Source organism: Gadus macrocephalus, chromosome 22, assembly GCF_031168955.1.
Source record: "Gadus macrocephalus chromosome 22, ASM3116895v1".
In the NCBI taxonomy this organism is placed as follows: Eukaryota; Metazoa; Chordata; class Actinopteri; order Gadiformes; family Gadidae; genus Gadus; species Gadus macrocephalus.
In genome coordinates this window covers 9,514,147-9,535,101 of record NC_082403.1, presented here as the reverse complement: position 1 = coordinate 9,535,101, position 20,955 = coordinate 9,514,147, and the positions used below count along the sequence as shown (strand labels likewise).

Sequence of the window (20,955 nt, the reverse complement as noted above, 5' to 3'; positions counted from 1 at the left end):
GTCAAACAAATGAGCAGCTAAAGAGGTAGTGACATTACCAAACAAGACTCCCGTCCAAGACCAACAATCACCGTGAACATTCTGTAATGACGCACTGTGTGATCTTGAATCATATTGAGGGACTCAAGAAATAAAATAAGTAATGAAAAGAAAAGTTGAATTGTAGTCTAAACATACTATCGGAGCCACTTTTTTGCTATCCTGAACTCTATCACAGTTTCACTGCCATTGCTAACACCGCATTTTAGACCAACATCCTGACTACATTTAGACAACATAGCAAAGTTTATGGGCCACACGCACACACATAAACACACACAAATGATTTAGCTCAAACGGCTTCTATAAATATACAAAACCTGAATGCACTTATAATAGTGTGAATGTGTGCATTCACATTCATTAAACATGTACACACACACACACACACACACACACACACACACACACACACACACACACACACACACACACACACACACACACACACACACACACACACACACACACACACACACACACACACACTTAATGACCCCCGGTTGGTAGGCTGGTTCCCTATAAGTAGCAGGACCCCCTCAACGTATCGTATTGCAATAAGTTAAAGCTCTACTACTGAAACGCCGCTAGCTAATTGTGGCGTCTGCATAGCTGTGCCCCTCCTAGAGATGAATTTTCCATGCTATGTCTGCATGCATTACATTCACAGCTAGTCTTAAGCCACTTGGCCTGATTCTTTCAGGCTAGCCGCCTCTCAGGCTAAGTATGTTCACGTCAGCTACATCCGTTACCATGCGTGTCCACATCCAATGCATTCAAAAAGCTGGGATTTTACTTTTTTTTTACTACTTAAGAAGCACTTTTCTTATTAAATCGCTTTGCGCCAGGCTCTGGCTCACAGGATTTGTAGGAGTTGAGAACAATAGGCCGTCGCCTGAGCAGTTGTAAAATCAGTCACTCTTAATTAGCGCATTGAAGCAATGGCTAGACGTTTTTAAATGAAGAAATGTCAAGAATGCCACATCCCTAATGCATTTTCTAAAGACACCCTTTTTGCCCCTCCATGTGTCACAGTTTTTGTACATACATTTCATTCCCTTTCAAGACTAAACGCCCCAATACCATACATGGTTTTGGAAGAAAGAAAACAATTTATATTCTCTCAAGCTTGTCTTGGACCCTAGACCTGATTTACTAGGTTGATCTCAACACATTATGAATCACTGATGTGTTGAAGTACTATCGAATCAGACCATGCTGTTTACGAGCTAATACCAATGCTACACTCCTGCTGCAACCAATTACCACATTAAACACACACTATAAAACCGTATGAACACTGCAATAGAAAGCAAGAGCAACGGTTGTACCTCTACTTGGGCGTCGATATCAGAGCACGGCAAGGGGGTAGCGGATTCATCCAATTCCTCATCTGATTCAGGGAGGGGGTTTGTGTCACAGGTGTTACTTCCCGACCCAGATCCCTCTCCCTGGGGCCTGCAAGTCTGGTCCTGGTGGTCCTCAGCCAGACTGAAGAGCTCCCCCAGCAGACCCCCTTCCAATAGCTCCCAGGCCTGGTCCCCAGCCACGAAGGAGTGGGGCCGAGGAGGGGGATCCAGGGCCGGATCATCCGACTCCCAGTCGCTGTCTCCGGTCATAGAGCCGACAGCAAAATCCACCCCGTCCATCCCAGACTGGGTCCCTTCAGAGTACGAGTCCAAGTCCAGTTCCTGGGCTTCCTCACAAGCAGAGCTGCCGTCCGATGGCCCCGGATGCGGGCGTTCAGGGGCCGCCAGGTAAATGAAACTATCGCTGCAGAGGAAAGCCCTTTCCTCCTCGTCATCCTCTTCTGGTTGTGGACAGGTGATTTGTTTGAGGACGGGGCTGGGAGGAGTGGAGGCGGCCTCCATAGGAGAGGGGGGTCCATCCACGGCGGACTGGGGAGGTGCGGACACAGCCAGGTAAACAAAACTGTCAGATACCACAAAGGCCTCCGAGTCCTTACTAGCTAGCCCCGCACCATCATAGTCTTCTTTAAAGGGAGACTCTAATGAAGGAGAGAGTGGGACTGAGTTTGCAGTGTCATGGTCTGAGTTTGGGGTATCGTCTGATTTCGGGGTGCTGGTTACTATGGTTGGTGATTCTGTGTCTTTCTCCTCTGAGGCCTCCTCTGACACGCTCCCACCCCATGCTACGTCTGTTGCGTCCAAGGCTCCGAGGCTCTCTGAGGACAACAGGGGGGCTTCTGGTTCAAAGGTAATTTCCACGGCAACGTGGATAGATTCAGAAGAGACTTGCTCTTCTTGACAGGAAGTTTCTACGTCAACATCCTGTGTACAATCTTGGTCGATTTGCCCTTCATTTTCCTTCATGTGCAGGTTCTCGAGGGACTGTTTCTCTTGAGGCTCATCATTACTGTCCAAACTCGGCTCTGATTGGTCATAAGCATCCCACTCAGCAGTCTCCATCTCTGCTTCCTCGTCTAGCTCCCAAGCCTTATTCTCCACCTCCTCTCCCTCCTCCTCCTCCTCCTCTTCATACGGGCTGCAGGATGAGAGAGAGGTTCTCTGGACAGGCTCATCTTCCTCCCTGTCACTCCCGACGTCTTCGCACTCTCTGAAAGACAAAGCGCCACTATCCTGGTCCGTCTCTGCCTCGGCAGGCTGCTGCTGAGTGCGGTCACTCGTTGCGGTTCCCTCCGGCTGGGACGACATGGGGAAGCCGCTGGAGTCTGACTCTGGGATTTGCCTGAGAAAAGAGTCTGTTGGATAGCTACAGTCTTCCTCCAACACCTTTCCTTCTGCATACTCAATATCGTACGAGTCATCGATAAAGCCATGTTCATTCTCATGGTCTCGTGTACGCATTGAGTCAAAGTGCTGATACTTGAAAAACATTTTCTCTATGGATTCTGAGGGATCTACCTCTGAATCAGTTCTAGAATCTTTTAGCTGTGGCTCATATACGTCAGGGGTTTCCCTGTGAACGGAATCAAGAGGAAGAGTTCCCTCCAAGTCTATAAAGTCAGTCTGAACTATTCCTTCACTTTGCTTGGCCTCTTCCTCCCAACGAGGAAGGGCGTAGGGATCAAGGGGCTCGGAGTCTACGTTCATCTCCTCTCCTTCCGCCCCTAGGTCCTCTAGGCATTGTCTTTCCAGCTCTAAGAAGAGGTCATCAGACTCAGACCCTGAGCTTTGGCAGGGTGAAGTACTGGGTACCTCAGAGCCCCCAAAACCCATTGGGGGCGTGAGTAGGGGCCAGTGTCCTGAGGAGCCGGTAATGTCCCAGCTTTCAGACTCCAGTGTTTCTTTATCCCAAGAGAGGTCGATAATCTCTCTATTCTCTATCTTAAGCACCGCCTCCCACTCACGCTCCTCTCTCTGCACTCTTTTCTCCTCTTCTATTCTCTCTGCCTCCTCCATCTCAATAGTGTTCCGCAGCTCATCCGCATCCTGCGGCGGATTTCTGTCCTCCTCAAGCTCTGCGAGGATCCGAAGTTCATCCTCCTCGAATTTGAGCTCAGACGCAGTACGCTCTCTGAGCTCACTGCCCCAGCCCAGGAGACCCTCTCCAGTTCCCTCCTGACTCACACAGGGGGTAAGGGGTAGTCCACCGTAAACCATCCCAACTTCTTCCTGGAGGAACGGCGATGGAGGTTCCAGGAGGTAAACTGACTCATCGTCCATATCACTATCTTCCCCAATTAGGGGCGGCAAAGGGGGGAGGACAGGGAAGTTATGCCTAAGGCCTACCTGGTTCTTCCTACTGCTTGTCAAACCACGGGGCCAGGTGCGGGCCTTGGTAGGCGGACAGAAGACTGGCCTCGGTGGCAGGAGAGGAGCATTGTCCCCTTGGTCCTGCTCCAAAGGAGCAGAGTCACTCTCAGAGTCTGAGGTTTTAGGCACCTCAACGGGCTCCTCCAGGATTCTTCTCGGTACTGCTTTGGGGGAAGCCGTGGGCCGTCTGTAATTCTCTTTTCTCCTTCCACCGTGTCTGGAGGTAGGTGTGTTTGTAGGTGACGTACTTCCAGAGGCTTGGGCTGTGGGGACTAGGCTGCATGCAGCTGGATGTTCTTTGGAGGGCGAAGGCAGAGCGCGAGTCTGTTTCTGATGCTTTTGTAGCAGAGGATGAAGCTGCTTCTGCCGACTAGGAGGGTGATGCTGGAGGGGAGGTACAGGACTAGCAGTCGGTGTCGAAGCGGACGAGGAGACCGGTGGAGTATGTGAAGCGGAGGAAAGTGGGGAAGATCTGTGAGGAGGTACAGGGGGCGCCGAGGAGGTCGGTAGGGTTTGTGGCAAAGGAGGGAAAGGCTGCAAAGGCGATAAGGGGATTCCTGCCCCGGACAGACGCTTCTCTGCACTTTCTGCGGGGGAGAACTCGAGTCTTTCCGCAAACTCTGGATAACTTGGGGGCATGAAGGCCTTCCAAGAGCGACGGTTGGGGTTGTCCTTCTTGTCGCTGCCCTGATGACGTCTCTTGGCCACTGCTGCCACCCCGCTGGACGCAGAGGTGGAGGGCGTGATGGACAAACCAGAACTCACAAGGCCGACCAGCGGTGACATGGTCTGTGGGTCCCCCGTCAGCTTCAGCGCGTCAAAGATCACCCTTTCGTCCAGTCGTTTCACTCCCGTGTTGTCCGGGTGTCGGGGGAGAAAAACACTGCCGATGTCCGTGCCGATGGTGCCGTTGCTGGACAGCGTGCTGCCCTCTCCCCTCCCTTCCCCTCCAGAACCTAAGGTGCCCCTGGAAGGCTGGTTCAGTTTGGTCCCCTGGTCGATCTGCTCATTGATACGCATGGTGTCGTAGATTGAGCGCTGTGGCACATAGCAGTCCTCTATGTAGGCCTCTTCCTCGTCCCCCTTACCCAGGCAGCGAGGGTTCTGCCTCAGACAGTCCGGGCGGCTCAGGGGCTTCCCCATGTTGTCCCTTTTTGCCCAGGTATTATCACCAGAGAAACCAGTGTTTGTCAGTTACTGGGCCTAGTTGAGGCAACTCTGCAGGGTTGCTACACAGGGACAGCTCACATGGATAAACTCCAACAAAAAGTAGGAAATATTTGTACTCCACTCTCCTCCCCGTTTACAAAATCCACAAAAAATGTAACCATCAACAAAACATTAAATCAGTCCGTGAGGCTGCGTTCCGATATAATCCTTCAATGTTTTTTGTTAAGATTTTATAATCCACGGTATAAATCCAAGGGTACTTAACGTGGTACGGGGCTATGGCATCTCAACAACCAAGCGTTGTTCCTTGGCATGTCACTCATACTGCCGGGAGACATCATCGCAGGAGAGGGGGAGACAGCCCTCCCCCATGGCAACATATTAATCACCAACTTTGTCTATTTCCAGGTTTCTTTGGAGCGAGGCACGAGGCATGAGGGAACGGGCTGAAACGGGTATCGCGGACAAGATAAACAGTTAACACCTCTTCGTCCAAAGAAGCTTCAGTCCGGGATAAGGAGGTCCGATATCATCCCTTTGTTTTGCTCTTGACATTTATCCGTCGACTTCCATCGACCCCCCGTGCACGCAATTGAAACCCCCGAGTGACCCCCCTCTCGGTGTCCCGGAGACCCTGCCTCGCTGGCCCGCTCTGTTCTCCGCGGCTCTACAGGAAAGCGGCAGGGAGTTTGACATGCTCAGCGAGGAGCCAGCATGGCAGTGTTAGAGGCTCCTTTTAAGGTGAGAAATCCCACTCGGTGTTATATAAAAGAAAAAGACTTGCGTGGTGATAGGTAAGTATAAGTCACCCACCGTTTTCTCTCGCTTTCATCTTCCCTTTTGTTCAGTGGGGGGGGGGAATGTTTGTTGGATGAAAGTCGGGCAAACAACAATAAACCTTAACTTTAGGAGATCTGACGTCCAGAGAAATAAAAAGATCCAGGGGTAATGCTCCAGGCTAAACTTAAGGTACTAAGCTGAGGTAAAAAAAAAAAAGGAAAAATCAATGCACATGCAGAGAGGGATGGAGCAATGTGAAAAATACAACTTTTGTGAAGACAAATAGTCGCAACTCCTTCTCCCGGCAAAGTCCCAGTGAGCGTTCTTGCAGCCTACTGCTATTCTATTCCTTTCTTTTTTTTCTTCTGCTGCCATCACAAAGAGTCTCGCTCGCTCGCCTGCAGGAAGGACTCAAATCTTTGTCTGAGAGGTCTCCCTGTCCCGCCTACTGACAGCGCTGTCATCGTTATCCCAGATACAATTCCCCCGGTCAGGCAAGTTACTTTGCAACAAGCACAACTATCCATCAAGCATTTCTCAACGCAGAGAGAAACACTTGACCACAACAAAAGATGGAGCAAAAAACAAGTTACGCCCAGCCCAAAGTCCTCCAATCATAGTTTCAGAATCCCCATGGACGTATCCACATTATTCCATGCCTCTCCTCTCTTCTCCCACCGGGCTGGCCACAGCTCCCGGGATGGTGGTGGTGGTGGTGGTGGAGGAGAGATATCAAAGAGAGGTGTGTCTGGGGCTTGATAGAGTGGGCTGGAGGGCTGGACCAGCCAACCAGACGGGGCAGGCAGGCAAGGAGTCAGGCAGTGAGCTGTGGGACTGTATCCTGCGGGCAGAGACCCAGACAACCCTTCATGCTCCGGTCCAACCTTTGCTTTTCTTCCTTCCCCCGTTTCTTTTTTCCTCCTATTGAACAACAAAAGTCTGCAGACACACTTCCCACTTCTGAATTCTGTTTCCTCTTTGGGACAATCCCCCCCTTCTTGTGGGACTCCTTCCAGATGAATCGTATGAAAACTCCCCACTGACACAGTTCCTCTTCTGTGAACTCCGTTTTTAATCCTTTGAGTCTTCCCCGGGTTCTTTGTCCTGTACTTTCTCGCCTTCCCTGGCTTGTGGTCTCACTTGTTTTTCTCTCCCAGTATCTGTTCTCAGGCCGCTGCACAGCTGAAATGGTTTGCAGCTGCTAAAAAAATCTCCCACTTTTCCTCTCCGTCTCTCTCTCTCTCTCTCTGACTCTCTCGCTTGCTCGCTCGTCCGTCCCTCTCGCTCGCTCCCCCCTCCCTCTTTCCCTTGCCTCTCTCTCTTTCCCTCCCTCTCTCTCCTTCCTCAGACGCTTGCTCACACAGTGTTTTTGTTTGAATTCTGCTCCGCTTGTTCTGTTTCCTGTGCTCGCATTAAAACACAGGAAGTGCTCTTATCATGCCGGTTTCCTTTCACCCGGAAAAAACCCAGCATGAATAACCAATCACAGTGAGAGAAAGAGGGAGCGAGGGAGGGGGGGAACAGGAGAGAGTGAGAGAGAGAGAGAGAGGGAGGGGGAGAAAGAGGGAGAGAGAGAAAAGCATGGGGGAAGAGAGGCAGAGTTACCATTGCGGGAGAGTGCTAGGAGGGGGCGCCAGGAGAGCCAGGGCGATAGATACGAGGGAAAGAGAGGAAAGAATAAAAGAGTGGAACAGGGGAATAATTCCTCTTTGTTTCCAAGGAAATATGCACGTGGTGAATGATTCTGAAAGGCCATCCGCTATGCCCGAAACGTATATACCTTCCCACACTTTTTACGACATACAACGGCATAGAAGGAACGAAAGAAAGAAAGAGGAACTAATTAAAATGGTTAAAGAATAACTGATGAGGAAGCAGACTGGGAGCTGGATGATATCAGTGTTCCAGGGGGGAGAGAAGAAGTGACACATTGAAAGAGAGATAGGGAGGGAGGGAGGGAGGGAGAGGGAGGGAGGGAGAGAGAGGTTGGGGGTTGTCAACCAGTGTGAAATGGTTGCATTATTCTGAGGTTTGTAATCCACTCCTAATTCTCCCGTGTGTGTGTGTGTGTGTGTGTGTGTGTGTGTGTGTGTGTGTGTGTGTGTGTGTGTGTGTGTGTGTGTGTGTGTGTGTGTGTGTGTGTGTGTGTGTGTGTCATTAGCCACCCCACCCCGTCGAAACACAAAAAAACAAGGTCCGCGGAGGGTAAAACGATACAGAGGGAAATAAAGGAGAAGGAGGGAACGGGAGCTCGAGGGAGGGGGGGCGGAGCTACGCTCTCAATGAGGGGTAAAACGAGCTTATCAATAATGAGCCCCGTGTTTTGCCTTCCAAACAGAGTCTCTCTCTCTCTCTCTCTCTCTCTCTCTCGCTCTCTCTCTCTCTCGCTCTCTCTCGCTCTCTCTCACTCTCCCTCTCTCCCTCTCTCCCTCTCTCGCTCTCTCGCACTCTCCCTCTCTCCCTCATTTTTGGTGTACTTAATTGCCGTCTGCTTTTAGAGGCTTTTTTTTTACTCAGTGAGGAAAATTTCTCAGTGTTGGAACGACGCTAGCAGAAATATTTGTGGTATTTTAACAATGAGCAGTAGTGACTGTCAAAAAGCATTCCTTCATGTGTGGCCTTCTACCCATATGTGAACACTTACATACACACACACACTCACATTCTCCACTCATGCATACCCATCTGTGCCTTGATCGAAACCCTATCTCACTGAGGAAGATTGGTGTGCGTAAGTGTGAAATATCCGGGGGGCAAATGGAAAAAAAACAAAGTTGGCTTGTGGGGGTTCACAAAATGTATAACAAACCACCCGTTCTGATCAAAAATAGGGGGATACTGCCAGACAGGGCAACCCTGGGGCCCCTGTTAAAAGAGAGAGAGAGTGAGAGAGCGAGAGCTTGGGCCCCGGTTGCTTTCTCTGGTTGTGCTCACTAAGAGCATCCCTCCATTTGGGTGCTTTGTTCTATTTCTCCTCAAACTCCTCTCTCTCGCCCTCTTTTTCCCCTCTAGGCTTCTCTCTCTCTCACCCTCTCCTAATTCTCCCCCTCTTGGCTCCTTATATGAGCCAGTCTCTGTTTGTTTAAAAGTATCTGATCACCGTTGAACTACGCCTTCACTCTCTCTCTAACTTTCATTCTCTCGCTCTCTTACTCGCTCACTCCTTCTCTCATTCCTTTGCCTGTAAACACATTCTTAATAATCATGGAAGGGAGGGAGCATTCTCTCTCTCCCTCCCTGCATGTCTCTCGCTCACTCTCTCAACTGTTGCTGAGACTTTCCCGTGATCTGCATGTCAACCACGCTAAATACGCCACTCATTCTTGTTAACCGCTCTCGCGCCCCTCTCTCTCCCCTAATGCCCCCGCTCTTCCTCTCACTCACTCTGTCAGTTGCACTGCAGCTGTCAAGGCCTCATCCAACGCAAACGTCTTTATAGAAACAAAAGGGGTTTGTCACTGGGCCTCCACACACACACACACACACACACACACACACACACACACACACACACACACACACACACACACACACACACACACACACACACACACACACACACACACACACACACACACACACACACACAGCGGGACCTGTGGCTGGCCAGTACACTATCGGACGAGACCACAATTAGCTCCAAGTATTTACAGATGTGGGAAGGCTACCAAGGGTGGGAGGAGGGACTGGGAAGAGGGAGCCGTCATTTCATTCGCTGATTCAAACAAAGCCACCGCCCCCCTACCCGTCCTTGCTTTCACTATCGACTTTCAAATATTCTACCCATAAACCCTGACCACCCCCCCCGCCACATAACCCTGATCCGTCCAACCATGACCCAGGATCCATCCATTGATTGATCCATCTCTCTCGTTCAAACCACCCTTCATTTAATATTATGACATCTTAGCAGGGCCAGAGGAGTGGTCGATAAAGCAGGAAGGAACACGGCCACGGTTTAAGGGCTCACATCCCCCGCCGTCGGCCCAGGCTTCTACCGAGTAGTTCTCCCTACCAGGGCAGGACTAGAAATTCTTCTCAAACACGTCCCAGACAGACGGACGTCCCCAACAGAGGGACGCATCTTCAAAGAGGCGCAATGTTGTCCGCCTCTTCGGGGATGTTGAAGAGGCTGAATACAGTTAAAGGATATTGGTAGCTTTCCTCAGGACTCTGGTGGATTTCCAGCAAACAATCCTGCTGAGCAACCCCACCGGCAGCCCTGCCAATCTTTGTACCGCGTTTGCGTTAAAAAAGTAAATACTCCCAATTTCGTAACTCTTAACAGGCCTGGTTAAACGTGCCATTATTAGGCCACAGGTAAGAGGGCTCAGGTTTCCTTTGTTTTCCCCCCCCCCCCGAGAACAAACTACTTAGTGGTTGACACACATGCACGCAAACAGGGAACGTGCATTAGTGACTTTCCTGGGTCGCTGTGTACCTTGCAGGAGAGCACCTGTCAAAAGCCAAGCACACTCCTGTCCCTCTCTTTTTACATGCATTTCTCACCCCATTCTGCTAATACAAAGGCAGTTTTAATCCATGAGTCGTGCAGTTTAAATTCTGTCTTTAACGCTTTTATACACCACTCTCTCTCCTGAAACATAATGTGTCGTCTCTCTCTTTTTTTCCCCCTTTCTTTCTCTCCTCCTCCCCTCCCCCTCTCCTGTAACCAGGCAGCTTAAGAAATGCAGGCTGCACCACTCTTGGTGGGTATCCACTCTTTGCAAGTCTCCCGGGGAGCATTATATTAACTAGCACAGTGTTCTGTCTGTCTGTGTGCGCACACGTGTGTGTATGTGTATGTGTATGCGTGTGTAAGTGAAAGCAGATAATGTTCCCCACCTCCTCAGGGCAGACAGACAGAGACAAAGAAACTGGGAAACTCTGCATGCACCCACAAATCTCTTACTCCCTAACCCACACACACACACGGACACAAAGTCCCATCCCCCGCTTCATTGTCTCAATAAGGCACGTCAATCATCCTCTCCTCACCACATTCATATCACACTGCAGATTCTGGGACAGATTTTGTCTTTGTTATTTACGGTGTGTGTGTGGACATCGTCTTAAGAACATAAAGCTGAAATGGAAAATATCAGACAGCAGCCTTTAAAGCACTGTGTGCGTGTGTGTGCGTGTGCGTGTGTGTACTTGTTCCTATTTAACGGCCCATGTGTTATTGATTTGGTCAGGTCTTTTCCACATTATCAAGGCACTAGAAGCTGAACAGGTGAAACGGGCTCACCTTCAACTCCTGATGCACTAAGATTAGAGACAAAAACCTCTTGTCTCTACACTCCACCCAATTCTCTTCCTCTCTTGCTGTTCTCACTCTACTTTCTCCACCTCTTCCCCACACCTCTGCTGCTGTATGAAGCCTGGAGGTGGAGGCTTCTGGGGAACTCAGCGACCAGAGCCCTTGTTTTGAGATCGGCAATGTCAGATAATATTGAGGGGTATTAAACAACAAGCAGATTGTCGCTCCCGGAACATCCACTATCTTCTGCATCGGATCATGTTGGAAAAATTGGATTATATGTTATTTATAGATGATCTATTGCTTTCTGTGTGCTGGTGGGACCAACTCTGAACAGAATGACAGAGACAGAGACAGAGACAGAGAGAGAGAGAACTGTGGGAAGAGGGCGAGAGAAAGCCTGACCTTGTAGTTTTAGCTTCCAACAGCTGAAACAATGCAGCTTTCACGCACTCATAAAGACAACAAACACAGACAGACGCAGTAGAAGAAGCAAATCATTTTAAAGATATTGTTAACCATGCCCGTTTGAAAAAAATGAAATAGAATAAAAATAAAACAGACAGGGGCATGATGAGAAGGAGTGTGTGTGAATTGGTTAAGGAGAGGGCCAGATAGATTAATAACTTCTTGAGATTAGAGAAATTATGTTTGCATGATTTAATCAGACCCTTGGGCACACACACACACAGAATTGATTAACTTAACCGGGAGGGAGGTAGAACGAGAGATAACAAAGTCCAGGAGAGAGAGAGAGAGAGAGAAACTGAGAGAATCTGGTCCAGGAAGGGCCGTGTTTGGATGCGTAAATAGGGCTGGTAGATCGGGTTACCAGGCTGACGTATGGTTTAGATCAGGGCGGGTTAGTCGACACACTGAACTCTAACACTTACGCATCAGCTCAAACACACGCCCAGACACACACACACACACACACACACACACACACACACACACAAACTGAACTCTAACTCTAGACATCAATACACCAAACACACCCCAGCAAACACACACACACACACAGGCAACACCAGCATCCCACTATGTAAGCAAGTCTTCAAAGAGGATGTAGTTATACATAAATACTGGTGAACATACCAGATCTGACAAGCAGCAATGAGGCACTTTTGTGAGTATTGGAGATTGCAATATGGACTGCAATATGGCCAAACCAAATCGCACAAATAGTTTTATCAGTGATCTGGGAAATAAGATGAACTTCATCAACAACCCAGACATACATCAAATAAGTGTTTAGACAAAGTAATAAAGTGGGAGAATATGTGTTGCAATGGCTCATGTCCACACACAAACAACCACAAGGATATGCACGAGGCTGTTAGAACGGCTTTAGAAGTTCTGCCATTTTAGCCAGTTTATACTGGAACCCAGAACCAGCGCAAAAATAGTTGCTGACATAATCATTGGTGGGCGAGCACCGTGACTCATGGTGAGATGGGCAAAAGGCCTTAGGATGGGATGAGGAGAGGGAGGGGCATGGTGGAGGGACTATGGGATGATATATGGAGGGAGTCGTGATATGACGGGAGAGGGGGTTTACAGGAAGGTAGAGACAGGGAGGGCGGTTTGGAGACTATAGGAGAGAGAGAGAGAGAGAGAGAGAGAGAGAGAGAGAGAGAGAGAGAGAGAGAGAGAGAGAGAAGGGTGAGGACAGCTCTATGTGTGCGTTCATGATTTAAAGCACCCACACACACACACACAGCTGCACATGGACATTCCAGAAAAGGGATGGTTTTTCTGTGTGTCAGGCAAGGTGTGTGAGTATCCCACCCAAGGACCGTGTCAGCTGTTTGGGGAGAGAGGGGCGCAGGGACATGTACATGGATGTTTGCACCCCACCCAGTGTTATATATATATTATACATAGATTTATATTTATGCTTGTGAGTGTGAGTGTGTGTGTGTGCCTTCTGCACAAGTAGATGTTTGTAATTCCTGTCTCCCTTTTTTAGGGTGCAACAGGAATCTCAGCTGTCCAAGCATGCCCCCCCCGTTGCAAACACACACACACACACACACACACACACACACACACACACACACACACACACACACACACACACACACACACACACACACCTAACGAAGAAGTTCAAATGAAGCACAGACTATATTCCACTTCTTCACAACAAAACATGTAAAAGTGGTTAAAATGTACTACACTAGACACCACACCCAGGTTATGTCTTGTTAAGCTGAAGAATAAAATTTACCAATGAACATCAGATGCAAATAAAAAGAAAGGTTTTAACCCCTTCGTTCGTTCACTCATTCCTTCATCCATTCGTGTGCAAGGGGATTATGGCAATCAGAACTGCAGGCGGAGGCCACATTAATACATTTTCCCCAAAAAGCTTTAGCAAAACAAAGACATCCAATTAGCTACTAAAAAGCCAATCAGAATGGAGAAGTCCTCCAGAGTCCCTTCCACACAGACATAGAGAAGAACTTGTTCCTAGTTCACTTCCCTAACACGGTGACTTGGCCTTTGCAATAAAAAGCCCTAGCAGAAACACTTGCAAATGAATGACTTGAGAGTCGACTTGAAAGACTTGAGTGCCTACTACTACCCTGCCCGCCCCCCCACCCTCCCTCTGTCCCACTGAACCTGGGCTATGAGATCACTGTTGGGAAGTTTCAACAATAAGACCTGACCTGAAAACATAACCTCTCTCTTTAATGGAGCCATTACGGCCCTGTGACACACACACGAGCACACACAGACACACAGACACACACACACACACAGATGTCATCCCCCCCATCCCCCTGTGAACGGAGGAATGATATCATCGCTTTGGACTGGAAATGGGGTCTGGTGGGGGAGGGGAGGTCTGGGCTGGGAGGGGGGTGTATGGGGTTCTGGGGAGGGGGGAGGAAGGGGTCTGGGCCCAGACAGACATGTTTAGGTTCAAACTGAACCGAGCTGGATCAGTTACAGAAAGAGAGAGAGAGCGAGGGAGGGAGAGACGGGAGGGGGGCTGATACTTTCGAGTATATGCATCTCTTTGTCCTTAAGAGTCAACCCTTCCACTTCTTCACTATACATATATCTAAACAGTGCACAGATTTATATACATATCCTCTTCTCCACTTCTTGCCCACTATGAATAAAGTCTTCGTGCTCAAATTAAAGTACACAGACAGACAGGCAGACAAACAGACTATTTCTGCCACCATTTATATTTGTGTTCACATTTCATTCTCCATTTAGCGTGCGTGTGTTTATATTTGCAGGAACCTCCTTTCTCAACGGTCGGTAGTCCATTGAAATAAAACATTATGCATGCACACAGCGTGTAGACATATCTGTTTATAGGGGCAGATGTAAAAAAAACTGCAACTCTCGCTCTCTTTGTCCGTGTCCAACTCAGGAAAAATTACATCGCATATCTTCTTCATTCTCTCAGTCTCTCTCTCAGTCTCTCTCAGTCTCTCTCTCTCTCTCTCTCTCACTCTCTCTCACTCTCTCTCACTCTCTCACCCACCTCCTACTCTCTATCTGGGTCTCTTTATCTTCCCTGCCGTGACAGAAGGGGTACATGAGTGGGAGTGCAGGAGGCTGGGAGACAAAGACAGACAGAGAGAGAGAAAGGGGAGAGAGAGAGCGAGAGAGAGAGCGAGACAGAGCGCGAGAGAGAGAGCTGGAGTTGCCATTTAGATCAATAACCGTCCTCACACATTCCAACCGGCAAAATAAGAAAAAGGACAAATAACACACTAATCAGAGACATGTGTGTCGGACACAAGGCGAAGGTAGGAAGGCTTAGCAGAAAGCCAGAAAGAAAAAGAGGAAATTAAAATAGATGTTCTTTCAACCTCCCACATGTCCTGATGGCGGCAACACTCCGGAGACGTGCAGTGCACTCCTACTAAATATTTAAAAAGCACAAAAACAATTTGGACCAGGCCTCTCATCCAAAACGCCCATCACGTGGTCACAAAGACACGGCTGACCCCAAAGTCCCCGTGATTTATTCATTTTACTTGCAAAGTTCAACAGGCTTTTGCAGTCCTGCATAGCTGCGTACCTGCACAGCGTTCACCACTGGACAGGATATAACATTGCGGCCAGGAAGTGCTCTCTTTGAAGTTAACCGTCTAGAGAGAGCGAGCTTGGGTAACCTGCTCTGTTGGCAGACCTCAGACATGAGGTGAAGTCATGGGCAGAGACGCAGCACCCGTGAAAAGGGAAAAACACAAGAGACAGAGGTCCCTGTTGGGTCCCCAGCCATCAAACGCTGACTCCAGCCCAACAGTAAAAGCTATTTACAACGGACCATGATGATGCGTTCAGCGCATCTGGACATTGCGTCAATGCAGTGAAGACATTTAGCATTAATAGCATGTGTACAATCTCTTGCACTTTCTCAGCCATCGACATGTGTTGTGTATTGAGCATCATACGTTTTCATAGTAATCGTGTTTCCACCTGGGGAAAGTGTCTTGCTGGTGTTCAGTCGTTCATAAGTCTATTTCTAAAGAGTCTATAGGTGATCAATCATTAGCCCTTATGGAAGTCAAGAAAGTGTCAATGCTGACTACAGCAGGACATAGGATACATCACATACAACATATCCCCATCCCATGATCAAAATTAGACAACTGCTTTGTCTTTGTGGTTTTCTTTGTTCCGTCTTCCTATCATACATATTAATTTGACTCAGTAAAAGGGAAGGCCTTTGACAAAACAACTGACTGGGAAAGAGAAACAGTAATCACACATTATCTTCATTTAACTTTTGGACCAAATACCATTTGGGTCTCTTTGAATCAAAATACTGAAAAAAAATGAGACTGTAAATCTCACATCTGTGCCCTCACACAAAACATGTATCCAAGGCATTTGAATGCAATGTGTTTCTATTATTCGGCATAATCAGCCCGATCCCTTTCAAGATACATCTGTGTTGATCACTCACTCATACCGCTGCCAACTGTGCCCAGTTTGGTTGCTATGACAACAGTCTGGTGGCGGTAATCGCGGAGGCAGTGAAGCATCTCTGCCGGGTTCCAGGCGGGCGTGTGTGTACTTCAACCAACACACTTCCGCCATGACAAAAGGGGCGCATCATACTTTTATTTTGTAAATTACGACAGAAAGTGTGTAATAACCCTGATCCTGGAAGACACACACACTCATGCAGGCACATTTGCACACGCACACACTCGAAGGCTATAGTGTTTGAATGTTTTACGGGAGGGAGACTGAGTGTGTGTGTGTGTGTGTGTGTGTGTGTGTGTGTGTGTGTGTGTGTGTGTGTGTGTGAGAAAAGCTCTCCAGGATCAGGCTAAGGGATGACAAGCGTGCGGCTCCTGGAACCACCTCACGCTACGACCGTGGCCATGGGCACGTGCCCACGCACAATGTTCCCCTGAGAGGTGAGTAATGCTGAGAAAGCACCACAGCATCACTCTCACTCCCGCCTATGCACACACACACACACACACACACACACACAAACACTTCTATGATGACACACCCAACAGAGACTCAGCTCCTACCTTGAACTCCTGCAGCTGCTGTTTGATGATCTCCACCTCCGTGCCGACCAATCCCTGGGCGTTCAGGCCTTCCTCGGCCCTTCCCAGCATGCCTTGCAGCTCGGTCACCAGCCCGTAGAACTCCCGCACCTTCTCCGCGGCGTCTTCGATCTGGCCCAGGCGGACCTGGCCTCGCTCGTTCAGCTGCAGGGGGAGAGAGAGAGGAGGGAGTGAGGTCAGCTTCGATGAAGGAAATATAACAGTGGTCGTGTGTGTATGAGTTTTACTACATGCAAATTCTTCTCTTCCACTTCCTGTCTCTCTCCCTCCCTCTCTATGTCTACCTCTCTCCCTTAACTCCGCTACCACTTCGGCTTCCCAACTGCCTCTCTTCACCCCATCATCTCACCCCTCGTCTCCCCCACTCCCACCATCCTTGTCGTCCTCTCTCCTTCCTACTCACTCTCCCGTAGCCATGTCCTCGCCCTCCCACCCCCATCTCTTTTGTCTCCCCCTTTCGATCTTCACCCCTTCCTCTCCTTTTGTCTCTCCCTTGTCTTCCCCCTCCCCTTCTCTCACCCCCACCTGCTATCTCTCTTCATCCACACATTTCACCTTCCTCCCCTCCTCCTCCTCTCTCACCTTGCCCGCCTGCCTGCTGAGGGCCTCCGTCTCGCGGCGCAGTGCCAGCAGGTCGGGGGAGGAGCCCTCCCGCCGCAGCATGGCGGTGCACTCCGTCCCGTGGCCGTCCAGCTGGCGCCGCAGGTCGCCCACGCGCGCCAGGAGGCCGCGCAGCGCCTCGGCCTGGGAGGCCAGCGCGTCGCCGTCGCGCCCCACGGGGCTCAGGGAGTCCAGCTCGTCGTCCAGGTCGGCCAGGCGGGAGAAGACGTCGCGCACGTGCGTCTGCACCTCGCCCACGCCCTGCAGCCGCGACTCCAGGGCCGCCGAGCACTGCTCCACCTGGGGGGGGGGGGGGGGAGACACAACAGAGTTAATGCTACTCAATCTAAGTGGAAGACAAAGGGTTTATGCATGTAATATCTAGGTGTAACTTACAATCATTACAATTATAACCATACAATAACTAATAATCTAGAAAGCACTTTGATACGCCATATGTGGTCGCTGTTCACTAGGCAAATAAAATAAAAAAAGTTATTCACCTTGCATTTCTGATATGCATTGCTACTCTGCACTGCTAAACTAGGTTGTGCAATAGCAGCAACAGACCCACTTATGAAAGTGAAACAAGCAGATAATTGACAGGATACATAAGAGCACGATAGTCCTGGCGAACGGTTTGGGTCGGAATGACCTTGTATGGGGAAGTTTGGAGACGAGAGAGGAGAAATATGGTTATAATAGTTATGGTTATAGTACCTTGTGTTCCAGTACATGTGGTTTACATTTCAAACGATGACTAAAAGAGCCACGACGTCCACAATGCCCATATAAGACTAGCTGTAACTCAAATAGCGCTAGTCTGCTGACAGCCCGGGACTCTGCACTTTCTCAACCGCCTGGACACTGGTCCACGCCGTCTAATACACAGCCTTGACCTAAATTCACTCGAACATTAGGAGCTGTTCTCATTGGTCTTTTTCTACTCAAGAGTAATAATCTAGGATCTCACTCATTGCCTTTTCCCCTGTGCCTTGCTGGGGAAAAAAAGGGTATAATAGGCACTGTTCCACTTTCTTCATAATGATAGTGAATTACACATGTTTTTTTTTTTTTTATCAGTACAATTTATAAAGAAGACCCCATCCCTTCTCACCTTCTCTGTAACGTCTTCATACTCCTTCTCAGTGTCGGTGGCTTGCTGCTGCAGCCTCTCTGCTCCCTCTCTGCCGCCCCCTGGTGTCTGGGGGGCGTCCTGCACCAGACCCTGCGCCAGGTCTCTGAGATAGACCACCTGGGGCTGCAGGGACCGGAGGGCCTCCTGCTGGCTCCGCAGACGCTCCAGGCTCTTTGCGCTGCAAGCCTGTGGACCGCAGAGGGAAAGGGTTTAAAAGACAAAATAATTACAATCTGTGGGTGGTAGGATGGACTATTTGTGGTAGGGATGTTTAAGGCCCAATCCCATTTCTACCCCTTACCCCTTCCCCTTACCCCTTCAAAACAAGGGGGAGGGGTAAGGGGAAGGGGTAAGGGGTAGAAATGTGATTGGCCTTACTCTGAGCCAAAAGGTTCTGGGATCAATCCCCAAAGTCTACAGTCTTACTATAGACATCCTTTGGCAAGATGCCTAAACCCTACCTGCCTGTTAATGATACGGATCACTTTGGATAAACGGATCCGTTAGAACGACTACATGGTAAAAGTAGTGGAATATATACTCTGCATTAATGTCTGATGTACATTACCAAATCGTGAAGTGCATTCTTTGTATGAATACTGATAATCTGATCCGTTCACCATCCGTTCACGTTACCTGTGGCCCCAGAGCTTCCTGGACTTCTATCTGGTGTTTGGCCGCATCCAGCCTCCGCTCCACACTCTGCCTCCCCTCCTGGAACTCCTTGAGGCGGCCGGCCAGCTCCTCCAGCTGGGAGGTGTGGTCGTGGACCCGCTCCCCCAGCCCGTCCACCCTGCGGTTCAGCTGGGCCTTCTCATCACGCACCTGCCGTCAACGGGAGGGGAAAGGTTAGCATGGCTGGGGTTTTGTTTTGGACATTATAAGACACAACGAAGGGAGTCAAGCATGTCTTAAAGAAAATGAGAATTTTTAACCGGTTGTCACTGGAGACAAGAGTCATTAAAACTAGGATGGCTTCGATTTGTTTTTGATTTTTGGGTCATTTTGGTTGTGATTCTCTTTACATCACGTATGTCACATATATATATATATATATATATATATATATATATATATATATATATATATATATATATATACATACATATATATATATATATATATATATATATAGATAGCAAACATAGATCATAATGCACAGCTTTGGCTGAATCTGTAAGCAAACCAAATCGTTCATTCTGTTAGTAAAAACAGACACCCCTTCAATAACGAGCGACGTACCTCTTCCTCTCCGACCCGGCACTGCTCCAGCAACTGGTCCGCCGCGGTGTTGAGGGCGTCCACCAGGGGGCGCCTCCTGTCCAGGTCCATGGAGAGCGTCCGGGCCCTCTGCAGGGCCTCGTCCAGGGCGGCGGGGTCCAGCGACGGCCGTATCTCCGCGTCCTTCCCCTCGCACTCCTCCAGCCAGGGCACCAGCTCCTCCCGGTGCTTCTGGTACGTCTCCGCCTTGGCCAGGGTGGACTTGAGGCGGTTCTGCCGGTCGGTGGCCCTCTGGTTCTGCCCGTCCCAGTCCTGGCGCAGGCCGGACAGGCGCGACTGCAGGGCCGAGCGCTCGTCCCCTCCGGCGGGGAGCGCGGCGAGCAGCGAGGCGCCCTCGGCCTGGAGGAGCTCGTAGGAGCCGCGCTGGGCGGCGATGCCCCGCTGGAGGTCCTCGGCGTGGGCCAGCAGGGAGCGCAGAGCCTCCGGCTGGCAGGGCAGGGAGTCGGCCGAGGAGTCCCTGGTGTCCGCCTGGTTGTCCAGCCAGCAGCGCAGCTCGTCGAACATCTGCTGGAACTGCTGGGTGGAGGAGAGGGCGGCCTGCAGCTGGGACAGACCGTCGGCTGCAGAGAGGCAGAGACCCCCGCAGAGGGAGAGACGGAGAGAGAGACAGAGAGAGAGAGAGAGACAAGAGAGAGAGAGAGAGAGAGAGAGAAGGAGAGAGAAAGAGAGACAGAGAGAGACAGAGCCCCAAAGAGAGAGACAGAGAGAGATACATTCCCGAAGAGAGACAGAAAGAGAGACAGAGCCAAGGAGAGACAGAGAGAGAGACAGAGAGAGAGCCCAGGAGGGAGAGGGAGAGAAAGAAAGAGAGCCCAGGAGAGACAGAAATAGAGACAGAAAGAGAACTCAGGAGAGAGAGACAGAGAGAGAGACCAGGAGAGACAGAGCCAAGGAGAGACAAACAAAGAGAGAGAGAGAGCCCAGGAGAGAGAGACAGAGACAGAGAGAATAAGAGAGAGAGAGAGGGAGACAACGAAGCAGTAGGAGAAAGACAGATGGATGGGGGGAGAGAGAGAAGGAGAACGACAGCCGAAGAGAGAGAGATAAACAGAGAGAGATTGAGAGAGTGTAAGTGAGAGTTTGTTAGGAGTTTTTTTATTTTGTTCAAACAATTTGTATGACAGATTTACAAAAATAATTAAGTGGGATTTGGAGATGCTCGGGAAATACATCTGTTAGTATATCCAACTGGTCTATTTACTTTGCGCTGTAATAAAAACAATCGACTGTCAAAACTATAGAAGAAGTAGGATATTTTAATAACATTCGGAGAGATAACACGTTTAACAAAATAACGGTTGCATCTGTTTGCTCTCAAACATGATTACATCTGCCAAACAAAGGAATTGGATTTTAATCATTTATCATGGAGCCGTGGGTGTG

General features: G+C 49.5%; 1 protein-coding gene across 10 annotated transcripts in view; it reads right to left on the bottom strand.

Moving 5' to 3' along the window:
• Positions 1 to 20,955, bottom strand: part of macf1a (microtubule actin crosslinking factor 1a) — a 187,601-nt gene that overhangs the window by 42,669 nt on the left and 123,977 nt on the right. For all 10 annotated transcript variants that reach the window (XM_060042711.1, XM_060042716.1, XM_060042717.1 and 7 more), the window contains 5 exons: positions 19,534 to 20,132; positions 18,928 to 19,116; positions 18,271 to 18,477; positions 17,136 to 17,453; positions 16,515 to 16,697 (listed from right to left, as the gene is read on the bottom strand). In XM_060042711.1, the coding sequence (XP_059898694.1) occupies positions 16,515 to 16,697; positions 17,136 to 17,453; positions 18,271 to 18,477; positions 18,928 to 19,116; positions 19,534 to 20,132 (1,496 nt within the window). The remainder of the gene's footprint in view (positions 1 to 16,514; positions 16,698 to 17,135; positions 17,454 to 18,270; positions 18,478 to 18,927; positions 19,117 to 19,533; positions 20,133 to 20,955) is intronic.